Raw genomic sequence first — 26,253 nt, 5'->3', positions numbered from 1 at the left:
AGAAGCTGATATGAGATCGACCTGCATCTGACTATCCACAGAGGAATCTGATTATCAGGGATTATTCCGAAATCTCAGCCAGTCAGAGCACAATGGCTGTTATGCTGCTACTGACTCGCTGCTGCATGGTAGTTGTCACTGCCCATACAGTATGAAAATCCCTGCACTCAGGGTTCTAGGGCAGTAGCAAATCTATCACCCTTATGCCAACAACAAATATGGCCACCAAAGTTTAGCATTTCATCCAGTGACCAACATGTTTCTGCTTTTTTTCCATTTAAAGAATGATTACTTTAGTCTCACTATCTCAGAAATATAGTGAACTATTTGACAGTTCAGTATAATAACTTGAGGGTGATTTCTGTTAACACGAGTAATAATCATATTCTAGGCTAATAAACAGCACAGCCTTCAGCCGCAGCCTTAATTTAGCCCAGGATATAGTTATAATCCCCTAAACAGGAAGCACCCTCAAATTATCATCTAGATCAGTGGTTTTCAACAATTTTTCATTTGCGGACTCCTAAAAATTGTTGAATGGCTTTGTGGATTGCTTTGGAAATCTTAGACATAGTCTGCCGACCGCCAGCAGTCCACGGGTTGAAAATCACTGTTCTATGGTAACAACAATTTTTCGTGGACCTCCAGAGGTCTGCGGATCATAGGTTGAAAACCACTGATCTAGATAATTGGAATGACAGGTTTCAGAGTAGCAGCCGTGTTAGTCTGTATTCGCAAAAAGAAAAGGAGTACTTGTGGCACCTTAGAGACTAACAAATTTATTAGAGCATAAGCTTTCGTGAGATGAAGTGAGCTGTAGCTCACGAAAGCTTATGCTCTAATAAATTTGTTAGTCTCTAAGGTGCCACAAGTACTCCTTTTCTTTTTATAATTGGAATCCTGTCAAACATTCTGTTGGATTGAGAGGCTCCATTTCAAGTGTAACAAACAGATTCACTGGAAGTAACTACTCTAAAGATGAGAGGTTAGTTTTATTGCACTCTTACATAGACAAGGATACGTAACTTCATTCAATCTGGCAGGCATAGTTATTCAGATCATTCTTGAAATTGTATACTCCATTATTTCACTAGTTGTAAAACAAAAGAATACTGTGCTTCCTTTGTGTGAATCCAGCTCCACCTTGTGGGCAACACACAGAGAGGGAAACTACAAGAGTCATCAGAATCAGTTTAGCATGAGAATCTTTATGGGAAGAATTTTGAAAACTTTACAATTAAAGTAATTCTAGAGTTTCAGCAAAGACATATTTTAACTTCTTGGTACCAGAAATATTGCTTGCATTGGAAAACATATTTTTAAAACGTTTTTACACTTTGGACTTTTGAGCAGGCCCACTGAGGTGGCACTCGTACTTTCTGCTGCTATCTAGGACACACTGACAAGACTTTGGCTTTTGATGAGACGGTAAGGGTATGTCTACACTGCAATAAAACACCCGCAGCTGGCATGTGTCAGCTGACTCAGGCTGGGGCTGTGGGGCTATAAACTTGCAGTGTAGACATTCAGGCTTGCAAGGCGGGAGAGTCCCAGAGCTCAGGCTCCAGCCCAAAGCGTACTAGGTACACTCCAATTTTATAGCCCTGCAGCCTCGGCCTAAGTCAGCTGCCCCGAGCCAGCTGCAGATGTTTTATTGTTGTAGACATATCCTTACTCTGTATGAGAAAGTGTCAGTTGTACCCCTCTTTTACTAAGGTTGCCTCAGGGACACTGATGATGGGCTTTAGTGATTCTTCCCACCTTCATGGGAAAATTTTACATTGAAACTTCACAACAAGAAGCGAAGGGTGAATTGGAAGTGATGAACCACCAAACGAAGAAAGTGGAATCCCCACAATTTAACAGTGAGTGAGAAGCTGTTCACACTCCTAGACTGAGAGATCTGACTGTGTTAACATAATATTTTTTTATATAAGTTCTCCTATTATGGCACTCCTGACTGAATTAAAATGTAGGAAAAAACATTCCAGAAAAGACATGACTGAGAAATATGATTAAGAGCCTATAAATGTTGATGAGGCTATAAAAGGGAAGTAGTATCCTATGTTTACAGTGGCACGCACAACAAACAAGAATCTAAAACAGGAAATGTAAGTGGAATTGTAGAAATAATAAATAACTATGTTGACTATATTCCATTAGGCAATAAACTACAAAGGGAGATGGTTGAATCGCCACCTTTGTTTCTTTTAATGAGCCAAGGTGAGCAAGAGTTGAGATATAAAATGCTGTAGTTCATATGAGGCATTCTTAAAAAAAAATTGAATAAGCATTTACAAAATTGTGCATACCCTTTTAAAAAAGGTGGTGAATATAAAGTGCAAAGATAAATACCATAAGTACGCTTTTACAGTCTGGTGCTGATAAGTAACAGGAGATACCAGCACCTCTTTCAAAGTTTTGCTTTTAATAAGGAAAGGTAGAAATGTCGTAAGAAAATGAAAAAAGAATAGTTCGGACCATTTTGTCAAGAATGTTGTCAATTCTTGTTTTGCATAGTGGTAGACAACTGTAAGTTCTCTGTTTTGTTCACTGATTCCCACCCTGCTTCTACACCAGGCTTCAGACATGGGTTACAAGATCTTCAGTGAAACACAGCAAAGAGTATTTGAGCATCTGGCACTTACCTGGCAGTGGTTTCCGAAAGTTTAACAGAAGGAGGGATGAACTAATTCATTAAATCATAACATTTTTCTTCCGTAGCAGATATTTTGGTATGCATTTTTATCTGCCAATGGCAGGCGTGGCGGACACCCTTCGATCTGCTTGCATGAGAACATAATGGCCAAACTAGGTGAGACCAATGGTCCATCTATCCCAGTGTCCTGTCTTCTAACAATAGCTAATACCAGATACTTCAGAGGGAATGAACAGAACAGGGCAATTATCTAGTGATCCATCCCCTGTCATCCACTCCCAGCTTCTGGCAATTAAAGGCTTAGGACATCCAGAGGATGGGGTTGCATTCCTGATCATCTTGGCTAATAGCCATTGATGGACTTGTCCTCCATGATCTTATCTAATTCTTTTTTGAACCCAGTTATACTTTTGGCCTTCACAACATCTCCTGGCAATGAGTTCCACAGGTTGACAGTGTGTTGTGTGAAGTAATACTTCCTTTTGTTTGTTTTAATCTTGCTGCCTATTAATTTCATTGGGTGATCCCTGGTTCTTGTGTTATGCGAAGGGCTAAATAACTCTTCCTTATTGACTTCCTCTACACCATTCATGATTTTATGGACCTTTATTGTATCCCCCCTTAGATACATTTTCCAAGTTGAAAAGTCGTGTTGGCCCTTCCCCAACAAATCTGTATTTATGTATCTGTTAATTCTTTTCTTTACTGTAGTTTCAACGAACTTGCCTAATGCTGAAATTAAGTTTACTGGCCTGTAATCCCAGGATCGCCTCTGAAGCCTTTTTTAAAAATTGGTGTCACATTAGCTATTCTCCAGTCATCTGGTATGGAAGCTGATTTAAGTGATAGATTACGTTCCACAGTTAGTAGTTTTGCATTTTCATATTTGAGTTCCTTCAGAACTCATGGGTGAATACCATCCGGTCCTGGTGACTTATTTATTTATTGTTTATCAATTTATTCCAAAATCTCCTCTACTGGCATCTCAATCTGGGACTCTTCCTCAGGTTTGTCACCAAAAAAGAATGGCTCAAATGTGAGACTCTCCCTTACATCCTCTGTAGTGCAGACCAATGCAAAGAATACATTTAGCTTCTCCGCAATAGCCTGGTCTTCTTCAAGTGTTCCTTTAACACCTCAATTGCCCAGTGACCTCACTGGTTTTTTGGGCAAGCTTCCTGCTTCTGATGTACTTAAAAATTTTTGCTGTTGTTTTTGTTTGTCTTTTACTAATTGCTCTTCAAATTTTCTGGTCTGCCTAATTATACTTCTATACTTGACTTGCCAAAGTTTATGCGCCTTTCTATTTTCCTCAGTAGAATTTGACTTCCAGTTTTTAAAGAATGCCTTTTTGCCTCTAACCACTTTTTTCACACTATTGCTTCGCTATGGTGGCATTTTTTTTGCTCTCTTACTACATTTTTTTAATTTAGGGTAGACATTTAATTTGAGCCTCTATTACAGTGTTTTTAAGTTTCCATGCAGCTTGCAGGCATTTTGCTCTTGTGACTACCTTTTAACTTGTGACTACCTGTTTTTTAACTAGCTTCCTCATATTTGTGTTGTTCCGCTTTCTGAAATTAAATGCTACTATGGTGGGCTTCTTTGCTATTTTCCTTCCCACAAGAATATTACATTTAATATCATTATGGTCACTATTACTGAGCAGTTTAGATATATTCCCCTCTTGGACCAGATCCTGTGCTCCACTTAAGACTAAATCAAGAATTGCCTCTCATCTTGTAGGTTCCAGGACTAGTTGCTCCAAGAATCAATCATTAATGGTGTCTAGAAACTTTATCTCAGCATCCCATCCTGAGATGATATGTACACAGTCAAAATGGGGATAGTTGAAATCCCTATTATTGTTGAGTTTTTTATTATCGCCTCTCTAATCTCCCCGAGCATTTCACAGTCACCATCCTGGTCAGGTAGTTGGTAGTATATTCCTACTGCTATACTATTATTATTTCATGATAGAATTTCTATCCGTAGAGATTCTATGGTATAGTTTGATTTATTTATGATCTTTACTATATTTGACTCTATGCTTTCTTTCGCATATAGTGCCACTCCCTCACCAGCACAACTTACTCTGTCATTGCTATATATTTTGTATCCTGGTATTACCATGATCCATGGATTATCATCATTCCACCAAGTTTCTGTGATACCTATTATATCAATATCCACATTTTAATATCTGGCACTCAAGTTCACCCATTTTAGTATTTAGACTTCTAGCATTTGTATACAAGTACTTATAAAATGTGTCACTTTTTAGTTGTCTCCCTTCATGAGATGTAATTGAATGGGACTCTTTTTCTTTTGACCATTTCTCTTCAGTTCCTACTTGTACTTTATCAACTTGTATCCTCTCCTCTTTATTAGGATATAGAGAATATCTGTTAATAGAGCTTTCCCTGTGGGATGTCTCTATCCAAACCATGTGCTCCCCTGCACCTGTCTGCTTTCCCTCAGCCCATACATCAATGTTCAAAATGATGATGGGTCACCAATAGCTTTTTCACTTTACAACCAGTCCACATCTTCAAACACACACACACCCATAAGGTGCTTGTGGTGTTGTATGTTATTATATAATTATATATGCCTCCTTGAAGTATGAGTAGTCAGATTTGTACTTACATTTCACAATTTTCAGTCTTTTTATTTATCTTTAATATTGAGATTATTTATAGCGATGGTCACCGTTTCCAGGTTAAAGGATCAGCCTGGACTGATCTTCATTTGCCACCAGAATTGGCAACCTAATAATTTTTGTCTTGTTGAACATTGTGCTTAAGGTCCTTGATGTGTGAGAAATTTTTATGAAACTGTCAACAGCTTTACTCCTCTGTAGAGATTAGGGTAATAACTTCCTACATGCAGTGGCACCTGCAACCATACACACACACAGTGTGTACCACTGGCAGTTGAGAAGGAGCAGCACTGGCTGCCCCACTGCCCACTCAGATTTGGACCCACTTGACCTCTGTCATGTTGGGAGGGCTGTGGGGCCAAAAGTGAGTGAATGGCATTGTGACCTCGTACATTGTGGCTACAGTACATTGTATAATAATAATAATAGAAATAATAGAATAGGAATAGGAATAATACAAATGGGATTATATTTAAGAGTACAAAGTGCAATGTCTTGCACTGAGGAACTAATAAAAATTTCTGTTATAAACTGGAGTTTATATGTTGGAAATGAGAGAGGAGGGAGAGCTGGGTATATTCATCAGTCACAGGATGACTATGAGCCAACAATGTAATGCAGCTGTAAGAAAGTCAAATGCAATCTTAGGTGTATCAGGCAGGATATTTCTAGTAGAGATAGGGAAGTACTAATGCCGTTGTAGAAGGCATTGATCAGACCTCATTTGGAATACTGTGCACAGTTCCAGTCGCTCATGTTCAAGAAAAATTAATTCAAACTGGAACAGGTGCTGAAAAGGGCTACCAGGATTATCAGAGAATGAAGAGCCTATTTTTTGAGAGGACACTAGAGAGCTTGACTGAGAACGGATATTGCTCTATAAATACATCAAGTGGATAAACACCAGGGAGGGAGAAGAGCTATTTAATCTAATTTAAAGGACAGTCTTGGCACAACAAATGGGTATAAACTGGCCATGTATAAATTTAGGCTGGAAACTAGAAGAAAGTTTTTAATGAGCAGAAGAATGAGATTCTGGAATAGCCTCCCAGTAGGAATAGTGGGGGTGAACAACCTAACTCCAGTAGAACCTCATAACAAACACCAGAGTTATGAACTGACTGGTCCACCACATAACTAATTTGGAACTGGAAGTACACCAGGCAGCAGCAGAGAGGGGTGAGGGGTAGGAGGCAAATACAGTACAGTGCTATTTGAAATGTAAACTACTAAAAAAGTAAAAGAAAAGTTTAAAAAATTTGACAAAGTAAAGAAACTGTTTTCTTTCTTTCATTTAAATTCAGATGGTTGAAAACAGCATTTTTCTTCTGCATAGGAAAGTTTCAAAGCTGTATTAAGTCAATGTTCATTGTAAACTTTTGAAAGAACAACCATAACATTTTGTTCAGAGCTATGATCATTTCAGAGTTACAAACAGCCTCCATTCCTGATGTGTTCAAGTTCTATTTTTAAAATACAGTAGAACCTCAGAATTATGATCAGTTATGATAGGGATTATATGAGGTTGCCTGTGATAGCAGGGAATTGGACTCAATGATTTAGGAGGTTCCTTCCAGTTCTATGTTCCTGTTAGATTCTCAAGGACATGGGCCCATAAAAAATTTGAACTAATCCCTTTGGGTCAGACTTTTGACCAATGTAGCCAAGAAACCTGCCCTGACTATGGAGTTTATATATGATTTGGGCCACACTCTATAATCAATATTACAAGTTCTGTCTACAGCCCTATAATGAAGGAGAGCAGATGCTCAAACAGTAATACTTCAAATTGGCTTCCAACATGAGGAGTTCCTATAGAGAGTGTGTAACCCATCAAGAGTTCTTGAGTATTTGCTTTCACAACCTTAGTACGGATCCCTTGGAAACTATAGGCCTGATTGCTTACTCCCTTGCACCTTGTATTCTCATTTACACCTTTTACAAAGTGGGTGTAGAATGCTACCACCAGTGTAAAGTGAGTGGAGAATTCTGTTAGGGTAGCATTTAACACTCACTTTGCACAGCTGTAGATGACTGTGCAGGGTGCAAGGCAGATCAGTACTTGTGTACAGGCAAATAGAGGCACTGACTTCCATAGTTCCTGAGTGGGGTGGGGGGACATGCAGAGTTGTGGTCAACCCCCAGGTCTGCCCCAGGCCCTGCCCCCACTTCTTCCTCCAAGACCCCACCTCCGCCCTGTTCCATCTCCTCCCCCTCGCTTCTTCCTGCCACTGCTCCTCCCTCCCTGCCATGCCTCCTGAACGCTGCTGATCCATGAGAGGTGCTGGGAGGGAGGTGGAGGAGCTGATTGGCAGGACCTGTAGGTGTGCGGGGGGGAGGGGCTAGGGGAGAAGGGAAGGAACTTATCCGCAGGGCTGTCAGTGGGTGCTGAGCACCCACTATTCTTTTTCCCGTGAGTGCTCCAGCCCCAGAGCACCCATGGAGTCAGCGACTATGCAAGCAAACTATTTTGGGATTGTACTAGACAAGACAAAGAGAATCAAAAAGTATTATATGTGAAAAACAGCTTGCTCCATATTGGAGTTTTTTCATGTAGTTTTTCAGTGAGAAATATACCAGATGGTGTACATACAAGTTTAATGCCCAAATAACAAATCATAACTTCTGCTTTCTCCAAAGAAGCTATGCAAAGAGGTATTGTACTAAGCAGAGTGCAACAGCCATGATTCAGAGACTACGAAGTATGTATGCATGCAGGTACAAGTCTAAATCATGAGTATTTTCCCCTAAAGATGGTATGCTGAAGTAACTGGCTGAAGAATCAGCCAATCTTTCTATTACGAACATTTCAGTTCACTTATTATGGACTTTGTATATAAATTAATTTTAGTGTAGAAATAGCTATCTGCTGTATTTAGTTTAGCAACAGTGTGTCAGATGATCTGTCCTTTTAAACTAACACTAACTATGCTATTACAAAGAATGATTTAAAAAAAAATACTGGCAAGCTTCTCTTACCTTGGTCACTGAGATGTAGAGTTGACAGTATTTTTTTTTCTTACACAGGAAGTAACTCAATTGCTTCTTTTGTGAAATCTGTTTTTGACATCTGATGCTTGTGTTTCTAATACCATATCACATGAGCAAGTCTGATGCAATGTCAGACATTGTCTATGAAAAAATAATTGTTAGTACAGTAACTCTATGGAATTGTGGCTGCTTGCCTGAAGGAACATATTTTTATCAGTACTCTTTATGTAGAAGATAGTCTCATGTACTAGAAACTAATTACGTCTGGGTTTTCGGATAGTGGGCCAAAAGAGATAGCAATCTTAAACTAACACAAATTTCAGGTCAGTATTCTAATTAAAGTGAATTAATGTTTAATATCTCTTATTATAACCTATGCAAATATAATGAAAAAACTACATAATGCAACATCATTTAAAATGTATATGCATGACAGTGCAATCTAGATTCTCAGCTTGTGCAAGTGGGCATCTCTCCGTTGACTTCCATTTTTCACCAGCTGAGGATTTGGGCCAGCCACAATCAATTTGACTTTCTGAGGGCACTGTTGCTCAATACCCTGCTTATATGCATATGTAGTATTTTATCTCACAGTATATACTACTGAATTCATTTATGTAACTCTGATACATTACCATATATGATTTGTTATGTGAACCATAACTTTGAATTGCTTGTGTTCTGTGCACAACTTTTGTGCATCAATTGCTAAAACTTCCCTATTACAAACAGGAGCCCTGAGCCAGATTGTAAAAATAAGTGATTTTATTCTCAAGCTCTACTTGTGATACCTAAATAAGATGTGTCTCTCAATATATTGTGCATATCGTCATAATATGGATTGTCTTTCTTATCTGCTTTGATTAGCAGTGAAGTAATTAAAGTTGCCTTTCTTAAATTATCATTATAGTTCAGAGCTAACGCTGCAGTGAGAGGAATGAGGTAATTCACACCTCTTTCAGAACTTTTGTTTTAGACTGGCCATAGATTCCAGAAGACTCACTCTATTGATATATATTTGATTCACATTTTGGAGATAATCTTTGTGACCATAGGGCTAGTGGCTTAAATTTTTTAAACTGAAAGCTTACATTTAGCACAGAAAACAGTTCTGGCTCACCCACCACATAGTGGTATAATTTTACCCTGATTACAAACCATAAAAGTGTCCATATTCAGTCATTCTCTTTTGGATCCATTGTAGTTTAAACTGATGAAGAAACTTTATACAATATACTTTATACTATGCCTTGCTAGTCTGAACACTTTATAATCCTCAATAAAATAAAATGGAGGCATCTTACTATCACTCAGCAAACATTAAACAGTAGAGTATTGCAATGAGCTCTCATTATTTGGTATAATTAAAAAAAAAAGTCAAGCATAGATATTAGGATACTGTGAACTGCTATTATAAATAAAACCAAAATGACAAAATAAACAAAATACATTTTGTTATCATTATCCTTGTTTTTATTATTACTGTATTTTTAATTCACAAAATTCAGTCATTCACAATGAAACTTCCAGTCGTTATTAATAAGGTTCTATCTAATAAAGCCCAACAACTAATTTAAATGAATTATATAAAAGAATTCTTATATAAAAGAACATACATTGATGTTAAAGTCATGATTTATGTGTTTTATCTTTTGGTTTTTAAAACAGTATTTTGTCATTGGAGCATTTTAATTTTTGGAACCTCTAATTTTTCTATATCTTTTTTATTAATGGGATCAATTATTAAATTTGATTATCTGCCAAACACAGTCCTGGAGCTCTAAGTCCTCTGTTATCCATGGAACAGATACAATAGGGGCAGCAGTATTTCAAGTTTCCTCATACTGCCACATCAATATGTCTCAATCCTGACCTTGGAGGGACCATCTCTAGGGTTGAGTTCAGTTTCTTTGTTCATTCAGGCTAAACTTCATCACTTGCACCACTGGCCATTCAGAAGGCTGGAGGCTCTGATTTTAAATGCTGGATATCAGCCAGATTGCAAATATAAAGAATTGATCTGGCTATTGAGGAACAAGAGAGATGCTTGTTCTCCTGTCACTGCTACTGAGGAGCTGTCAGAGCTCCTCCATCCTTAATCTGTTTGTAAAATTATTTAAAGATTTGTGTAGACCTTGAATGAAATATTATGACAGAACATACTTTGAATATATAACTTATGATGTATGTAAAAGCATTTGAGTTACAAATGAATGTTATTTTCTTTAGCTCCTTAGATAATTTACCCATTTCTACGGAATGAATCAACTTTTGTATGAAAATTGAGTGGGGGGTAGAGGGGACCCTTTAAAATTAATTCTGAAATGCAGGGCCTCACCCTACAAACATTTACTAGTAGGAATTGTAGTTACTTCCCTGACAAGTCACCCTATTATCATCAATATTGTTTGCAGGATCAAACTCAAGTTTTTTACCTGAAAATGCTATTGCATGACTTCACCCTCCCTTTTAACCTGAATTAAAAACAAAACGAACCTGAAAAAAATCCCCAATTACAGAGCTGATTTTTTGTAATAGATTTTAAAAGCAAATTTAACTATTAACTTTTTTTTTTTTTTGTAGATGACAGTCATGTCCCATTCAAAGGATCTCAAGGATAACTTTCATAGTGACACGGTATTATCCATTTTAAATGAACAGCGCATTCGGGGTATTTTATGTGATGTCACTATAATTGTGGAAGATACCAAATTTAAAGCCCACAGAAATGTACTAGCAGCTTCAAGCCTTTATTTCAAAAATATTTTTTGGAGTCATACGATCTGTATTTCTGGACATGTCCTGGAGTTAGATGACCTTAAGGCTGAAGTATTTACTGAAATACTTAATTATATCTACAGTTCCACAGTAGTTGTTAAGAGACAGGAGACTGTAACAGACCTTGCAGCTGCGGGGAAAAAACTGGGAATATCATTTCTGGAAGATCTTACAGACATTAATTTTTCAAATTCCCCTTGTCCATTTGCATTTTGTATTACTGAAAAAGGGGTGGTCAAAGAAGAAAAAAATGAAAAAAGACATGAAGATTCAACTATCACAAACGGGCCAAGAATCACAAATGCATTTTCAATTTTTGAAAATGAAAATAATAATTTGTTTTCTCCACTTGACTTGAGAGCGAGTTTTAAAAAGGTATCTGAGACCAGTAAAGTAACCAATGTTGGCCTTGATAGGGATGATGTTGGAAAAGATGCTGAGCCAGCCAGTACGTTAGCTGAACACTCCTATGCAGTTTCTTCTGGAGGTGATGCTTTTCAAGGAACTCCTTTTTTAGAACATGACAGCAGCCCCCTGAATAAAATGAGTGAAGACAATTATGAAACTCTCCAGACAACACCGCTACTTCAACCAATAAAACAAGCATGTGGTACACCAAAGATGGCCTTTAAACCCCAGTGTACTGGTCTGGCTATAGCAAAAATGTCAGCCCCCAAAGTAACCAATAAAGAGGTTCAACAAGGAGCAGTTACAGATCAAGCGATTATTCCTTTCCCTCATGATAAGGCAGGAGACTTACTTTTTTCCACAGAAGAGGAAAATAAATCTGCTAACATCCCTGGATCCAAAGGAACAGTTATTCCACCTGTTTACAGATGTAACTTTTGTACTAGATTATTTGATGATAGAGCTTTACTCAGTACCCATCTTCAGCTTCACATAAATCATCAGGAACCTTTAACATGCAAATACTGCAGCAAGCAATTTGCAGATCTTAACATACTGGAGAATCATGAACAAGTCTGCAGGAGTTCAGGCAGCATATCTGTTCAGAGCGGAAATGAACAAAAATGTTTAGATAACTATACTACTACTGATGAAAGAAATGGAAGCTCACATGGAAACACAGAGCCTCTGTTGTCTGAAAACAATATTACTGATTACTCCAGTGCAAACTGCACCTTGCCAGAAACAGATCATTTGGTTAAAGTTGTTGATGGGCAGATATTATATACATGCATTGTTTGCAAACGTAGCTATGTAACATTGTCCAGCCTTCGAAGACATGCAAATGTGCATTCATGGAGAAGAACCTATCCTTGCCATTACTGCAACAAAGTATTTGCATTAGCTGAATATCGTACCAGACATGAAATCTGGCACACAGGAGAAAGGCGTTATCAGTGCATTTTCTGCCTTGAGACTTTCATGACCTATTATATACTAAAAAATCATCAGAAATCTTTCCATGCAATTGACCATCGACTTGCAGTAAATAAAAAAACAGCTAATGGAGGCTTAAAGCCTAGCATGTATCCTTACAAACTTTATAGACTTTTACCTATGAAATGCAGAAGGCTACCTTATAAATCCTACCAGAATTCTTCATATGAAAATGTACAAGCAAACAACCAAGTTAATGAAGCAACTTCTAGTACCTGCATTATTCAGAATTCTCTCAACTCTGAACTACCTTCGCTGAATTTTCAAAATAATATATTAACAAACAATACCACTATTTCCTTGAATACATCTTCATGCAATGATGCAACATTTTCTATGAATATTCAGAATGTTTCACCTTGGGCAGTAGGAATGTTAAATTCTGACCTACAAAGTGACTTTTTTACTGCAGAAAAATCAGTGCCCACAGCTGCAAATGAACTTAGTTCTGGTTCTCAGGAATGTGATTCCTCCATTCTGTCTTTCAGTAATGTGAGTGAAAAGTCAGCCTCTGTTATTAACTATAGCAGCTCAGCACCCTCGGTTATAATGCACAGTAGTAGAGTTTCATCAGTAATAATGCACAGTAATGCAGTCACTTCTGTGGGAAGCAGTAAGACAATATGCTCCAATAATACAGCCAATCAGTCCATAAAAGATGACTGTAAACATGGGTCAGATAATTATGGCAAAGGCATTACTAAAGCAAAAACTATTAAAGAAAAAAAGAAAACACTTCTGTACAATAGAGGAGAAACACTCGAGGAATTACAGTATATTACAGGATCTGGAAGTTCATCTAACAAGGCTACAGATACTTTTCAAGAATCAAGTAAAACTGAAACCTACATTGCAAAGCCTGCCTTACCTGGAACATCTACTGATAGTAATGTTGCTCCTCTTTGTCAAATAACAGTAAAAATTGGGAATGAGGCTATTGTAAAAAGACATATTTTAGGATCCAAACTGTTTTATAAAAGAGAAAGAAGGTCTAAATGTGACTCTGAACAGGCCAATCAGCCTCAGGAGACTGAAACAGAGAGAAAAGAAAGAAGCCCAGCTAGGCTTTGCAGATCAGAATGTATGGAACTGACTGAAATGTGCGATGATGTAAGTGATCAGGATTCCAATGACAAACCCTGGAGACCTTATTATAATTACAAACCAAAAAAGAAATCTAAACAGCTAAGAAAAATGAGAAAAGTCAAATGGAGGAAGAATCATGGGAACAAGAACTCCAGTAGTGAAAGTCAAAATATGTGCAATAGAGAGTATGCACTTAGAAACATTCCTGAAGAAAATGGCGTCAATAAAGAAGGAAACACGGAAATGCCTAATCTTCATTGTGAGCTCTGTGAGATAAAGAAATCTTCCACTGAAGAAATCAAAGAACCTATACATTGGCATGTACCTACTTCAAAGCCTTATATTTGTGAATTATGCCAAAAGCAGTTCCAGAGCCCATCCACACTAAAAATGCATATGAGATGTCATACTGGGGAAAAGCCCTATACTTGTAATACCTGTGGTAAGTGTTTTTCAGTTCCAGGAAACCTACAGAAACATGAACGCATTCACTTGGGTGTCAAGGATTTTGTCTGTCAATATTGTAGTAAGGCATTCACTTTAAATGAAACTCTCAAAAAACATGAAAGAATACATACTGGAGAAAAACGCTACCATTGTCAATTCTGCTTACAGAGTTTTTTATATCTTTCTACCAAAAGAAATCATGAGCAAAGACATGTACATGAACATAATGGAAAAGGATATGCTTGTCTTCAGTGCCCCAAAATTTGCAAGACAGCAGCTGCTCTTGGAATGCATCAGAAGAAACATGTATTCAAAAGCCCAAGTCAACAGGATAGAGAAGAGTATTTGTGTAATGAAAGCTCTAAACCTTTGGAAAATCAAGATTTCATTGACTCAGATAGGAATGAAGTGAATAGTATACAGAGTATGACTCCAAAAGTTATACTTTGAGCGACAGTTGTCAAAAACAAGAAAAGAGCACTGACAAATATATTGGAGAAAAATATATAGAAATGTGGAATGCAAAGGAAACTCCAGATTTGGGCAGGTTCAAAAAATGAAGATGACATTTCTTCATCCAAATAACTTTCATATATTAGTACAGTATATGCAAAAAATACACTGCAACAGAAAAGCTATTTGCAATAGTGTAAACATAGCATGAGGGAGAATGAAAGCCTGATCCAAAATAGTTCTGCAACAGTAAACGGTTGTAATGCATACACTGAAGAAAACAGTAGGTCCAATCAAAACCTTTTTAGTAGGAGTTACAAGTAACTAGCCACTGAACTGTCTTAAAGGTACAATACTGTATTTGATTCTGAATCACTCTGGACGACATAATAGCCAGATATATAGGTTCAGAGTAGATTCACTATGAAGAATTTGTGCTACAGAAGATGATGTGATGTAGTTATACTCAAACTTTCATGGTATTGTGTTTATAAATGAAAAACAAAATTTAAAAGACCATGGCCTAATGTATACAGTATCTTAAAATAATCCAGTAAAGATGGGAAATGTTTATTGAATGTGAGTATGAAATATAGTTCAGTTCTGGAAAACTTTTCTCTATCTCGAACCTTGGTTTATACTGTTGTATGAATATTACATTTTACCTTATCTATAGTCAATTTTACAATTACATTGATAAGCAGTGGGTATCTGAGTGTCAGTGAGGATTGGAAACCCTAATTCATGATACCACTGTGGTATTCAAAAAATGTTCATCTTAAATATTAAGTCTTCCAAGCTGCATTAGTCCTATCAACTGTATGGCAGGCCAACTAATCCAGGGGCAAGTCCAGATTTATTGTTGTAGAAGCCAAATGAAACACACTCCAGCTTCATGATCAAGGAGCTGTGGAACTGTCCAGTGTAAAGACCTTGTGTAAATACATTCCCCACCTTCCAGTGGCTCTGCAGCTCTTGAATTTTTTGAACCATCTTGCTTCTTGTTGCAGGATGCTTAGTCCATGAGAGTTCCTCCAGCTGGAATAATTCCACACATGCCATGAGCAGGAGTTGGACTAGATCTTGGTCTTCAAATGAGTGGGCTAAAACCAACAAATAAAAAATTACCCTTTTGCTTTGCTTTTTTGAGTGGTAGGGGTGGGAAATATTTAGTTTCTTTCATCCATACGTCAATCAGGGCTGTGTCATTGCCTCTACACACTTTCATCTATACACACGTTTGAGACAGTCCCCTGTGGAACTGGAGCATAGGCCAGTCTACTGTGGAGGAGGAGTGGTCTCCTGCCCTGGCAGTCTTTTTAATTTAGTGGGGATAGGAGCTTGCCCTGGCCCATGCCCATAATCCAGTTGCTGTTTCTTAGAGTATGGTGTATTAACCATTGGGCCACATGCTGGCCCAATTTGCTGTCTGACAATAAATAGAGAGCTAATCATATGCTTTGGGTTGCAGCATCTTTACGGTTCTTCCTTAGATGAAGAATGTTCATCCAGGGAAAGGTACCCCCCACCAAACTTTATGCCATGAGCCTGATTTCTGTATATATGCTGATCAGTCTTGGTAGAGATGCAGATTCTGTTTGAGTAAGAAAGGAGTTAGTATTCTGAGACTGTTAGAAAGGTAGTACAACTCCTCTCTGATTGAGGATTAGTCTCTGAGGCTGCATGCTTACAACCTGGCTCAGTGTTCTTCTCTGGACAGACACCAGTCTTTTTGGTGAACACAACTGCTGGATCCCACATGCTTCTAATACCCTAAATCTGGTTAGAGCTGGGTCAGTGTCCCTAGCTCTGGGTCTCTGAGTTTTTGTCTCCAGGAATGTTTAGTTTGTGGCAAGTTGGGCTGTGAATCTACCCTGCACTCATTGGCGTGAATCTCTTGAAGTTGAGGATGATTGTCTTTCATGGATTGTCGATTTCAAATTATCTGTGGGGCCACTGATGTAAGGCCTATTCTGGAGCTGCAGATTCTGCCACATTGCAGACATGTGTTTTCAAGCAGGGCGGGTGAACCTGGGATATTGATTTGGGCCATAGCACAGTCTTTCTGTTGCTTCCATTTTTCAGTTACATGTAGTTGCATCTGATTCTCGAAGTGCTGAGTTCTCTGCCTCAAGCAGTTTCTCTGTTGTCAGTCCTGGATTATGTGTTCCCACGAGTTGATGTCAATATTGCATTTCCTCATGTTAGCCTTGAAGATGTCCCTGTAGCATCTATTCTGCCCTCCTGGCGCATGTGCGTTGGTTGAATTGAGAGTAGAAAACTTGTTTTTGGCAGTCTGGAATCAGGCATCCAGACAACATAGCTTGCCCAGCAAAGCTGATGATAAATAATCATCGCCTTGATGCTCATAATATTGACTTGTGAGAGGACGCTCATATTAGTGTGTCTATTATCCCATTTGATTCGGAGAATCTTATGCATACAGCGTTGATACTTCTCCCATACCTTACGATGTCTCCTGTATATTGTCCACGTTTCAGCGCCATATAGTAGGGTGGAGATTACAACAGCTTTATAGACCATGAGTTTGGTTTTGGTTCTGATATTGCAATCTTGATACACCCTCTCTCTCAGATGATCAAAAGTTCAGCTTGCACATTTGAGACTATATTGGATTTCTTCATCAATATCAGCTGTCTGTGAAAAGTGGCTCCCAACATATGGGAAGTGCGCAACATTCTCTAGAGGGTTATCGTGGATCTGTATTGCCAATGCTGGGAATTGTGCTCCAGGAGCTTGCTAATGGAGGAATGTTTTCTTCTGGACGCTAAACATCAGTTCCATTTTCTGATATGCTTCAGCAAAGATGTGGATGATCACCTGAAGATCTATTTCTGGGTGAACACACACTACAGTGTCGTTAGCATACTGAAGCTTGATGACTGAAGTTGGCGATGTTTTCATTCTGGATTGGAAGCAGCTAAGGTTGAACAGCATTCAATCCATTTGGTAAATTAGCTGCACTCCTACCAGGATCTTATCCTTGATCAAATAAAGCATCGCAGCAAGGAAGATGGAGAAGCGCGTGGGGGTAATGACACAGCCCTGATTGACGCCTGTCTTAACCTTACAAGGAGTCATAGTAGATCCATTGTGGAGGATCACTGCTTGTATGTCATCATGAAGGAGATGAAGAATGGTGACAAATTTCAGTGGACAACCATACATCAGAAGGATTTTCCACAATGCTTCCCTGTTAATGGAGTCAAAGGCTTCTGTCAGGTCAGTAACGCCATGTATAGTGGTCTGTGGTGTTCTCTACATTTTTCCTGCAGCTGGCGAGCAGTGACGATCATGTCATTAGTGCCTCTAGAAGGTCTAAACCCACACTGAGATTCAGGAAGAATATCTTTGGCAAGAGCAAGAAAACAGTTCAGGAAAAGTCTTGCAAGGACCTTTCCTGCAGTTGCTAACAGAAAGATCCTCTATAATTTCCAGTTGGATTTATCTCCAAAATTATGCAAACAGAAAAATCAGCTTAGAGACTCTCAACGATCCAGTAAAGCATGATCTCTTCCACCAATGCCTCAGCATAAATACCTCGAAATAGCCTGCCTCAGATTAACTGTCCATGTGGACCGTGCTGATGCACATCAGACTGCATTAATGAATTGTTAAAATTTGTCAGCAGAGTCCACATAGACAGTTAATCTATGGCAGCCTACTCAAGAGTAGATTCACACCCCAGCTTGCTGTGAACTAATTGTTTGTGTAGACAAGCCCTAAGGTGCACTCCTAGCTACAGACCCCCATGTCTGCCATTCTTCCTTGGGATGTGGGACACTGCAGCCTGACCTGCCTTGAACCCTGAAGCCAGTGCCTCAGCACTCCCAACCCCCCAGTGGCTTATATGTGTCCCCTCAGTGTGAGAGCTTTGAGCTCCTACAAAACGGCAGGCAAGCAAAAAATACAGGCTTAGCAAAGACATTTCTTAACCACAGTCACTTAAGAAAGCACTAAAGAGTTACAGCGATCTGCAAAATAACGAACAGCCTTGAGATGCCCTCCTTTTAGCGTTATCTAACCCCTTCTGTGAGCCTGAGGTCTGAGCATTGTTTCAGGTGAGGCAGACACTCCTGCCTTCTCTCTTGCTCCAGTCTTGTCTTCTGGCTTGTGGCAATGGAAGGCTCCCAACCCCGCTTAAATACAATTGTCCCTTTTTTGCCCTTGTTCTCCAACTGGGAAATTCCATCCTATTCCCCCAGTCAGGCTGCTGTGTAGTGTCCAATGTCCTATGGGGATGGCTGGTAGTGGAGAGACTGTCAATTGATGACCCTAGATGGCTAGATGATGGCTCCTCAGCCATAGTCATCCTCCAACAGCCAGAAGCCAGAAATATTCATTTGGTGACCCTTAGAGCTCTATAAGGTCCTATGTTACCAAGTCTGGCAGAGGTCAGCTCAAAAGAGACATCCAGTAAGAGCAGAGTTTTACAGTGAATATTGTTTTGGTGACTGGAACAAAGGATCTAATTTTGAAGAAGATGGAGAAAACACTTTTTAAAAATGGTCAAGGAAGGTAGATGACTGTAATCTACATTTTATACCATAGGGCTGATCTGATAAGTATCCATAATACTGCATCTGTATTATCTATTCTTCATGTATTTTCATCTGTATACAGTATTATAAAATAAAGGGCAGGACAAAGATTGGTGAACCTTAGCTCATTCTACATAAAGATATGATGCACATTTTGTTTACTTATTTGGTTTTTTATTATACATTATAAAGAAGTGATATCTGGGTATGATAAAACTACACTTGAACTGATAGTGCAGTAATCAATTAAATAATAGTATCGTCCACTTATTTCTTCTGCCAGGGATGAATTATATGAATCAATGAGAGGTTTGGTTCCATAGCAGCTTTAGGTCCAGACAACTGGGATTATGAAATAAATACAATACAAATGTAATGAAATACATGGGGATATTTTCTAAGTCGATTTATATGCTGATCATTCTAGACCAAAGCAAATCAGGTAGAATATTTATACATAAAAGATAATTTTACAAATAGTTTATATAACTGTATCATTCATAAGAAAAATATTGATAGCTTGTGTTAGGCTTGGTGGTTGCATATTTTGATAAAAACACAATGACTTTATAATTCTGTATATTCTCTACAGTTTATAGCAAAGGAATTTTTAAAATGGCCATGTCATGTTTATAGTTAATTGTAGGACTTTTATCGCAAGTAACATGTTGAAGTAATGAGTCAAGTACTAATGACCAAACTGGAATTAAAATAAGTGTAAAAAATGGAAATATTGTACACTGTAAAATAATATAACTTGTTACATAATTGCATTTGAATTTTGTTTAGAAATACTATTAAATGCAGATATTAAGGGTTGGGGGAAAGTCTATTTTATTTTTAGAAAGAGTGATTATAATTCTGGTTGTGTTTGATTAAAATAACCTGTTCCTATTTTTATAAGTCTCTCCATTTTTTAAAATGATTTCAATATTGACTTATTTTTATAATTTACATGGTCAACAGATTTGTATCTCCTATTTTACTCATCAGCTATATTTAGTATTTTTTATTTCAATATAAAATTTGTATTAAGTATGAAGGGATGACAACACAGTAGCTACCGTATTTATAAACTCAAAATAATACCATTTTGAAAAACATTTTCTAAACTTAATTTAATTTGATGTTCCGTAAAAGGTGGACAGCCTTGAATACAGAAGTGCTTAGTTTATGCACAGAATACAAGCTGGGCAGCAGTACTGCAAGCTTCCCTACAACAACATCAAAACTGTTCTATAGGGTCCACCTCCAAAAATTAAAAAGTAATTCCGTCTCCATCTCATTCATTTCCAGGCCAATTGGGATGATAGCTTTTGTGATATGGATATTGGCCCACTAGGATTGGAATAAAAGAACCAACTAATTTGCTGAATTAGCTTGTGACATTTCTACCAACCTGAACTAATATTATATTATAGGAGAAACAGCATATGATCGCTCGTGTAATTAAAGACTATATATTCATTCATATGCATAGATGTACACTATAATACACATGCACAGATGTACAGTTTTAAGGTTGTGCAAATCTTTAATGGTTATTTCCTAGCTTTTGTGTGCGTGTGCATGCAACCTTAGTGTTCTCTAAATGTAGGTTTAATAGTTATTTATTAATAAACATTTGAAAAGTTCTTTTAAGATAAGGACATTTTATAGCACATGGAAAAGACCGGGGGTGAAGTCCTGGTCCCACTTAAGTCAGTGGCAAAACTCGCATTGTCTTCAGTGGAGCCAGGATTTCACACAGGGTTATCCTGAAGACCAAAGGAATGTCTGGCTTGCAGTCTTTTGCTCATAGATTCCAATTTCAGAAGGGATCGTTCTGATCATCATCTAGTCTGACCTCATGCATAACACAGGCTAATCCTACACCATTTATTTTAGAAACACATGCAGTCTTAATTTAAAAATTATTGATGGAGAATCCACCACAACACATGATAAATTGTTCTAATGGTTAATTACTCTCATTGTTTAAAATATATGCGTTATTTCCAATCTGAATTTGTCTAGCTTCAATTTACAACCATTGGTTCATGTTGTACCTTTCTCTATTACATTGTAAGATCCATTATTAAATATTTGTTCCTCATGCAGATATGTATAGATTGTACTAAGTCACATTTTAACCTTCTCTTTGTCAAGCTAATTAGATTGAGCTCCTTGAGTCTATTACTAAAAGGCATGTTTTCAAGTATTTTAATCGTTCTTGTGGCTCTTTTGTGAACCCTCTCCACTTTATCAACATTCTTCTTGATTTATGAACACCAGAACAGGACACAGTATTGCAGCAGTGGTCATCACCATTGCCAAATGCAAAGGTAAAATAACCTTTCTACTCCTACTCAAGATTACCCTGTTTATACATTGAAGGATTGCATTGGCCTTTTTGGCCATAGAATTGCACTGGGAGCTCATGTTCAGCTGATTATGTACCACCCCCCGCCCGTGATGCTTCCAAGGAGTACCCAGGATTGTGTGGTACTTCCCTACCACCTGCCCTTAATGTGAGGAAGTCTTGTCTGTGACTGCTGTGGATCAGCTCCCTGAAACAGATTCTGGCAACACAAGCGCTAGCTTCTAAGCCTCCGCAGACTCACTCTCATTACAGGTTAGCAATAGTCACACCGCACCCACAAATCCTTGAGTGTTCCCTGTAGTGTGCAACTCCTTACCCACTGAACACTCGCAGAATTACTAGGCCTGCTGTTCCTAAAAGAACACACAGCACCTAGATATATTTATGGTGAAAACAGAAATAAGTTTATTATCAAAGACCAGAGATTCAAGTGATAGTAAGAATATGGGAAAAGAAATTGTTAATTTAAAACAAAATCATAACACAATTTCTAGAGACAAAGCTTAACTAACAAGTTATCCTCCTGTCTAAAGAAGCTTATCTCACCCAAAGTTCTCTCCAGTCTTTTCAGCACACCCTGGTTGATATCCCTTTTTCATGAAGCAAACTCGCTTCCATTTACTTTGTAGGTGAAGGATGCTAGGATGTCTTTTTTGCAACCCTAAATATACTAGCACAGACCTTTTGATGTGCACCTCAGAATAGGATTTCCCTCCACCCCTTCCCTAGTTTACTTCTTCCTGTTACTTTCTTCTATTTGAAGATTTCACAACTCTTTATTAGCATTCGGATTAGACTGGTGAGTGGAGGCCCATTATGAACCATACAATACTTTAATTTACATATAAACAAACAAACGTTTCTTGCCTGAAAGTAAACCTGTTTTTCACATTTGCTGGTGACCAGTCCCTAGACACAGCCCTTAAGAATATAATTTTCATTTTATATACATGACTCTTTACACAACATCCGTACATGTGTTTTGAATGATATTGATGACCACCTGTATGATGCAGGTTTTGTCTGAGACATCACAGGTCCCCATTTGGTGAATGAAAATGTAAATATCAGACCAGGAGATTCCTGTACCCTTATGCATCACCCGTATGCCCCACTGCCAGTTGGCATCAGGAGGTCCATGCTCACATAACCTGCAAATCTTTTTCAGACACACTGCTTCCCAGGATAAAGTCCCGCATCCTATATTCTTTGTTCCTAGATGTATGCATTTACATTTTTCTGTATTAAAACACACATATTGTTTGCTTGTACCTAGCTTACATGTGACCCAGAAAAAATCCTCCAATTTTTGTGACATCTGCAAACTTATCAGTGATGATTTTATGTTTTCTTCCAGGTCATTAATAAAAATGTTAAATAGTGTAGGCCAAGACCCGCTTCAAGCAGGACACCACTAGAAATAGGACCCTGTTCAAAGATGGTTCTCCATTTATAGTGAGACCTATAAAATAGCCAGTTTTTAATCCATTTAATGTGTGCCATATTAATTTTATATTCTAGTTTTTAATCAGTACCAAGTCAAATACTTTACTGAAGGGTAAGTATATTGCATCAACACTATTACTTTCATCAACGCTATCACCGTAATCTCATAAAAATATCCAATTTGTTTGACAGAATCTATTTTCCATTAACCCATGTTGATTGGCATTATTTACATTACCCTCCTTTAATTCTTTATTAATAGAGTCCTGTATCACCTGCTTCTTTATCTTTCCCATGATTGATGTCAGACTGACACACCTATAATTACCGGGGTCATCCTGTTTACCCTTTTTAAATATTGGCACAACATTAGCTTTCTTTCAATCTTCTGGAACTTGGCCAGTGTTCCAAGACTTATTGAAAATGAACATTAATGGTCCATTGAGCTACTCAGCCAGATCTTTTAAAATTTATGGATGCAAGTTATCCAGAACTGCTGATTTTAAATCTCTAACATTAGTAGCTGCTGTTCATACAATTAGACCATACCTTTCTCCCTGGAGTAGCAAAGCTCACAATTCCATTTTTGTCCAAGGGAAGAAAGTCTATAAACACTTCATCCTTAAGGCCCATCGCTATGAGACAGCAAGTGCTTCTATTGAGGGGCTGAGACGAGGTGAGAGCATGCAGCAACTCAGAGGAAGTGCTCAACATTTCATGGGATCAGACATTTGAGTATGAAATGTATTTATATAAATGCTCAAGTGAATAAAGTTGATTATGTAGTACCTGATAGGACTAGTTTTCATACGCTTTCAATTTTTCATATGCTTTAAAAAGGTACATTTCTCTGTTTTAATAAGTTGTGCTAAAATATCAAATTAAAAATGTAATTTTAATCTAAATTCTAATCGTGCATACGTAGTATGAATATGAGTTTTCCACACTGTACTTTCAATTATTTTGGGACTGGGGCAAGGACACATAGTCCAGAATGCAAATATCTAATTTGTATACAGAAATGTGCAAATATATACAGCATAAGGAAAAATGCAAATTAAAATATTTTTCCTTTCAGCTGTGTGCCACTAGTCTGCAACATGCATAAAAATAAATAACTTACAGTAATAGAAAGCAGTGATTCAGGTCATTTGTGGGACAGCCCCGAAAACAGATGTCTAACCAAAACAAGGAAGTTAGAAGTATTCGGAGCAAACAATTAAATATTCTTCCTTCCCCATTTCATATTGCTAATACCAAGAAGTTTATGGTCATTCTACTAGCGTATTTATTCAGATATAAAATATGCTAGTCAACCTCGGTTAGCAGATGTGCAAAAATTAAAACAAATTATCACCCCTGGAACAAATTGCTGTCACCTGTGAAAAATATGATAAGGATCTAGCAGACATCCATTTCACTGAAACATATAGAAAGGGAGTGTACAAACTTAATCACAAAAGTGTCATAGTCTTCTTCCAGCTACTTCAATATTGCTTGCATTACATATTCTCCTGTAACTCTGCTCAATCATTTGTTCCATTTGCAATCACACAAGCTCAGGTTGCTGCATATCAACCACAGAAGTGTTTGAAACAGCACTATGTTAAAGCACATTTGGGAACATTTAGTGTGCACCAGCAGGGTCTACAGGGACCAATTAATACACAACATATTAGTGTGCTTTAGCAGTCACACCTCCCGTAGTGCATATTACCTCACTGCATAGACAAGCCCTTAGTCAAAGGACTTGACAGGCTTGGGATTAGCCCCAATTCACCCACTGGAGGCCAGCAACCAGTGTAGTTGCATTAATGTAAACCTCAAGTGTAGACATATACGGTTGATCATACTCTGGTTTAAAGCAGGAAGAAGCTCAGTTGGTGCAAATTAAAGATTTCCTTGTTTACACCTGGAGTTCGCATTGGTGCAGATATGTCAGTTACTGGATGACTTCTGAATCAGGATTAATCCCAATTATAAGCAAGGCCTAAAATGACTTCATACTGGAGTCCACATTTTGGTGCAATGGCAAGAGAATGTGGTGGGATTAAACTGCACCACTTTGTTGACTGCTGGAGTTAACAAAGAACTCTTTACAGTGGTGGTTCTCAAACTATGGGTTGGGACCCCAAAGTGGGTCGTGATCCCATTTTAATGGCATCGCCAAGGGCTAGTATTAGCCTTGCTGGGGCCCAGGGCCAAAGCCCGAGCCCCACTGCCTGGGACCAAAGCCCAAGGGCTTCAGCCCTGAGTGTGTGTGCGGGGGAAGCTCAGGTTTCAGCCCCCCACCCCCACACTTGGGGCTGAAGCTCTGACTTTGGCCCTGGCCCCTCTGCCTTGGGTGGCCAGGCTCAGGCTTCAGTCCCCGCTCCGGGGTTGTGTAGCAATTTTTGTTGTCAGAAGGGGGTTGTTGTGCAAAGAAGTTTGAGAACACCTGGTTTACGGTAATTCACCTCAGATTCACTTCATATGCAATTGGCTGAATCATTACTCTGAGAGTAGCTGATGTTCAGCTATTTTCTGCCTGTTTTATATTGTTTTTAATCTCATAAAAAATAACAGCAAATATCCTAGAAAACTCCATATCCTTGTTGCATCTCTGTCATAGTCCAGGGGATTCTGTACCACTGTGTGCAAGAAATTGGAGCAATTTACTTCACAACTTGCCTCAAAAACTGAAGAAGTAGCTAAAACCTCCTACACTGGTATAATACACAGAAGATCTACAGGGTGTAGTGTTTGGAACTGGTGAAAAGCCTGAGACTATATCTATGCTACAGAGGCTGTGCCTATGCTACAGAGCCTATGTCAGCATTACTCCTGGGGGAATTCTGCACCACTGCACAAATGCAGAATTAATGTCCCCACACATTTATTTTTTCCCCGTAGAATAATTGATTCTGATGGGAGATGAAGGGAAGCTGCAATTACACCTTTTTCCAGCAGGGGCTGATGTGGTGCCAGAAGAGAAGGCAGCTGACTCATGGGCTGGAGTAGCCAGCCATGGAGAGGGAGGTGGCAGAGGCAGTCTTCCTCACAACTCCCTGTCTGTGGAGCCAAGTGAGGAGGCACGAGATATAGAGGACTGGACAGAATGGGGCACACAAGGCTGCTGGGGGTGGTCACACTGACTGGAGTTCAGAAGGGCAAATGAGGGGGGACAGACTGAGATGGAGGCACAAAAGCTTCTAGGGTGATAACACTGAGCCAGGGGCTCAATGGGAGTGGGGGTGCAGGGACACATGGAGATGGGCAGCTATGCCTGGCTAAGTGCGGGTGCAGGGTCACATGGGGACAGGGGAATGGGAGGCAGGGCCACATGTGCAGATATGCCTGTCTGAATGGAGAGTGGGGATGCAAGGACACACGGACAGGGGCAGATGTGACTGACTAAATGGGA

At 38.6% G+C, this 26,253-nt stretch overlaps 1 protein-coding gene across 3 annotated transcripts in view; it reads left to right on the top strand.

Moving 5' to 3' along the window:
* Nucleotides 1–23,643, top strand: part of ZBTB38 (zinc finger and BTB domain containing 38) — a 37,667-nt gene extending 14,024 nt beyond the window's left edge. For all 3 annotated transcript variants that reach the window (XM_038417589.2, XM_043492916.1, XM_038417588.2), the window contains one exon: nt 10,896–23,643. In XM_038417589.2, coding sequence (XP_038273517.1) covers nt 10,896–14,477 — 3,582 coding nt within the window. In that variant the 3' untranslated portion in view covers nt 14,478–23,643. The remainder of the gene's footprint in view (nt 1–10,895) is intronic.
* Nucleotides 23,644–26,253: the final 2,610 nt, after the last annotated feature.

Source organism: Dermochelys coriacea, chromosome 9 (genome assembly GCF_009764565.3).
Source record: "Dermochelys coriacea isolate rDerCor1 chromosome 9, rDerCor1.pri.v4, whole genome shotgun sequence".
NCBI classification, from domain to species: domain Eukaryota; kingdom Metazoa; phylum Chordata; order Testudines; family Dermochelyidae; genus Dermochelys; species Dermochelys coriacea.
This window is presented reverse-complemented; position numbering and strand designations above follow the sequence as displayed.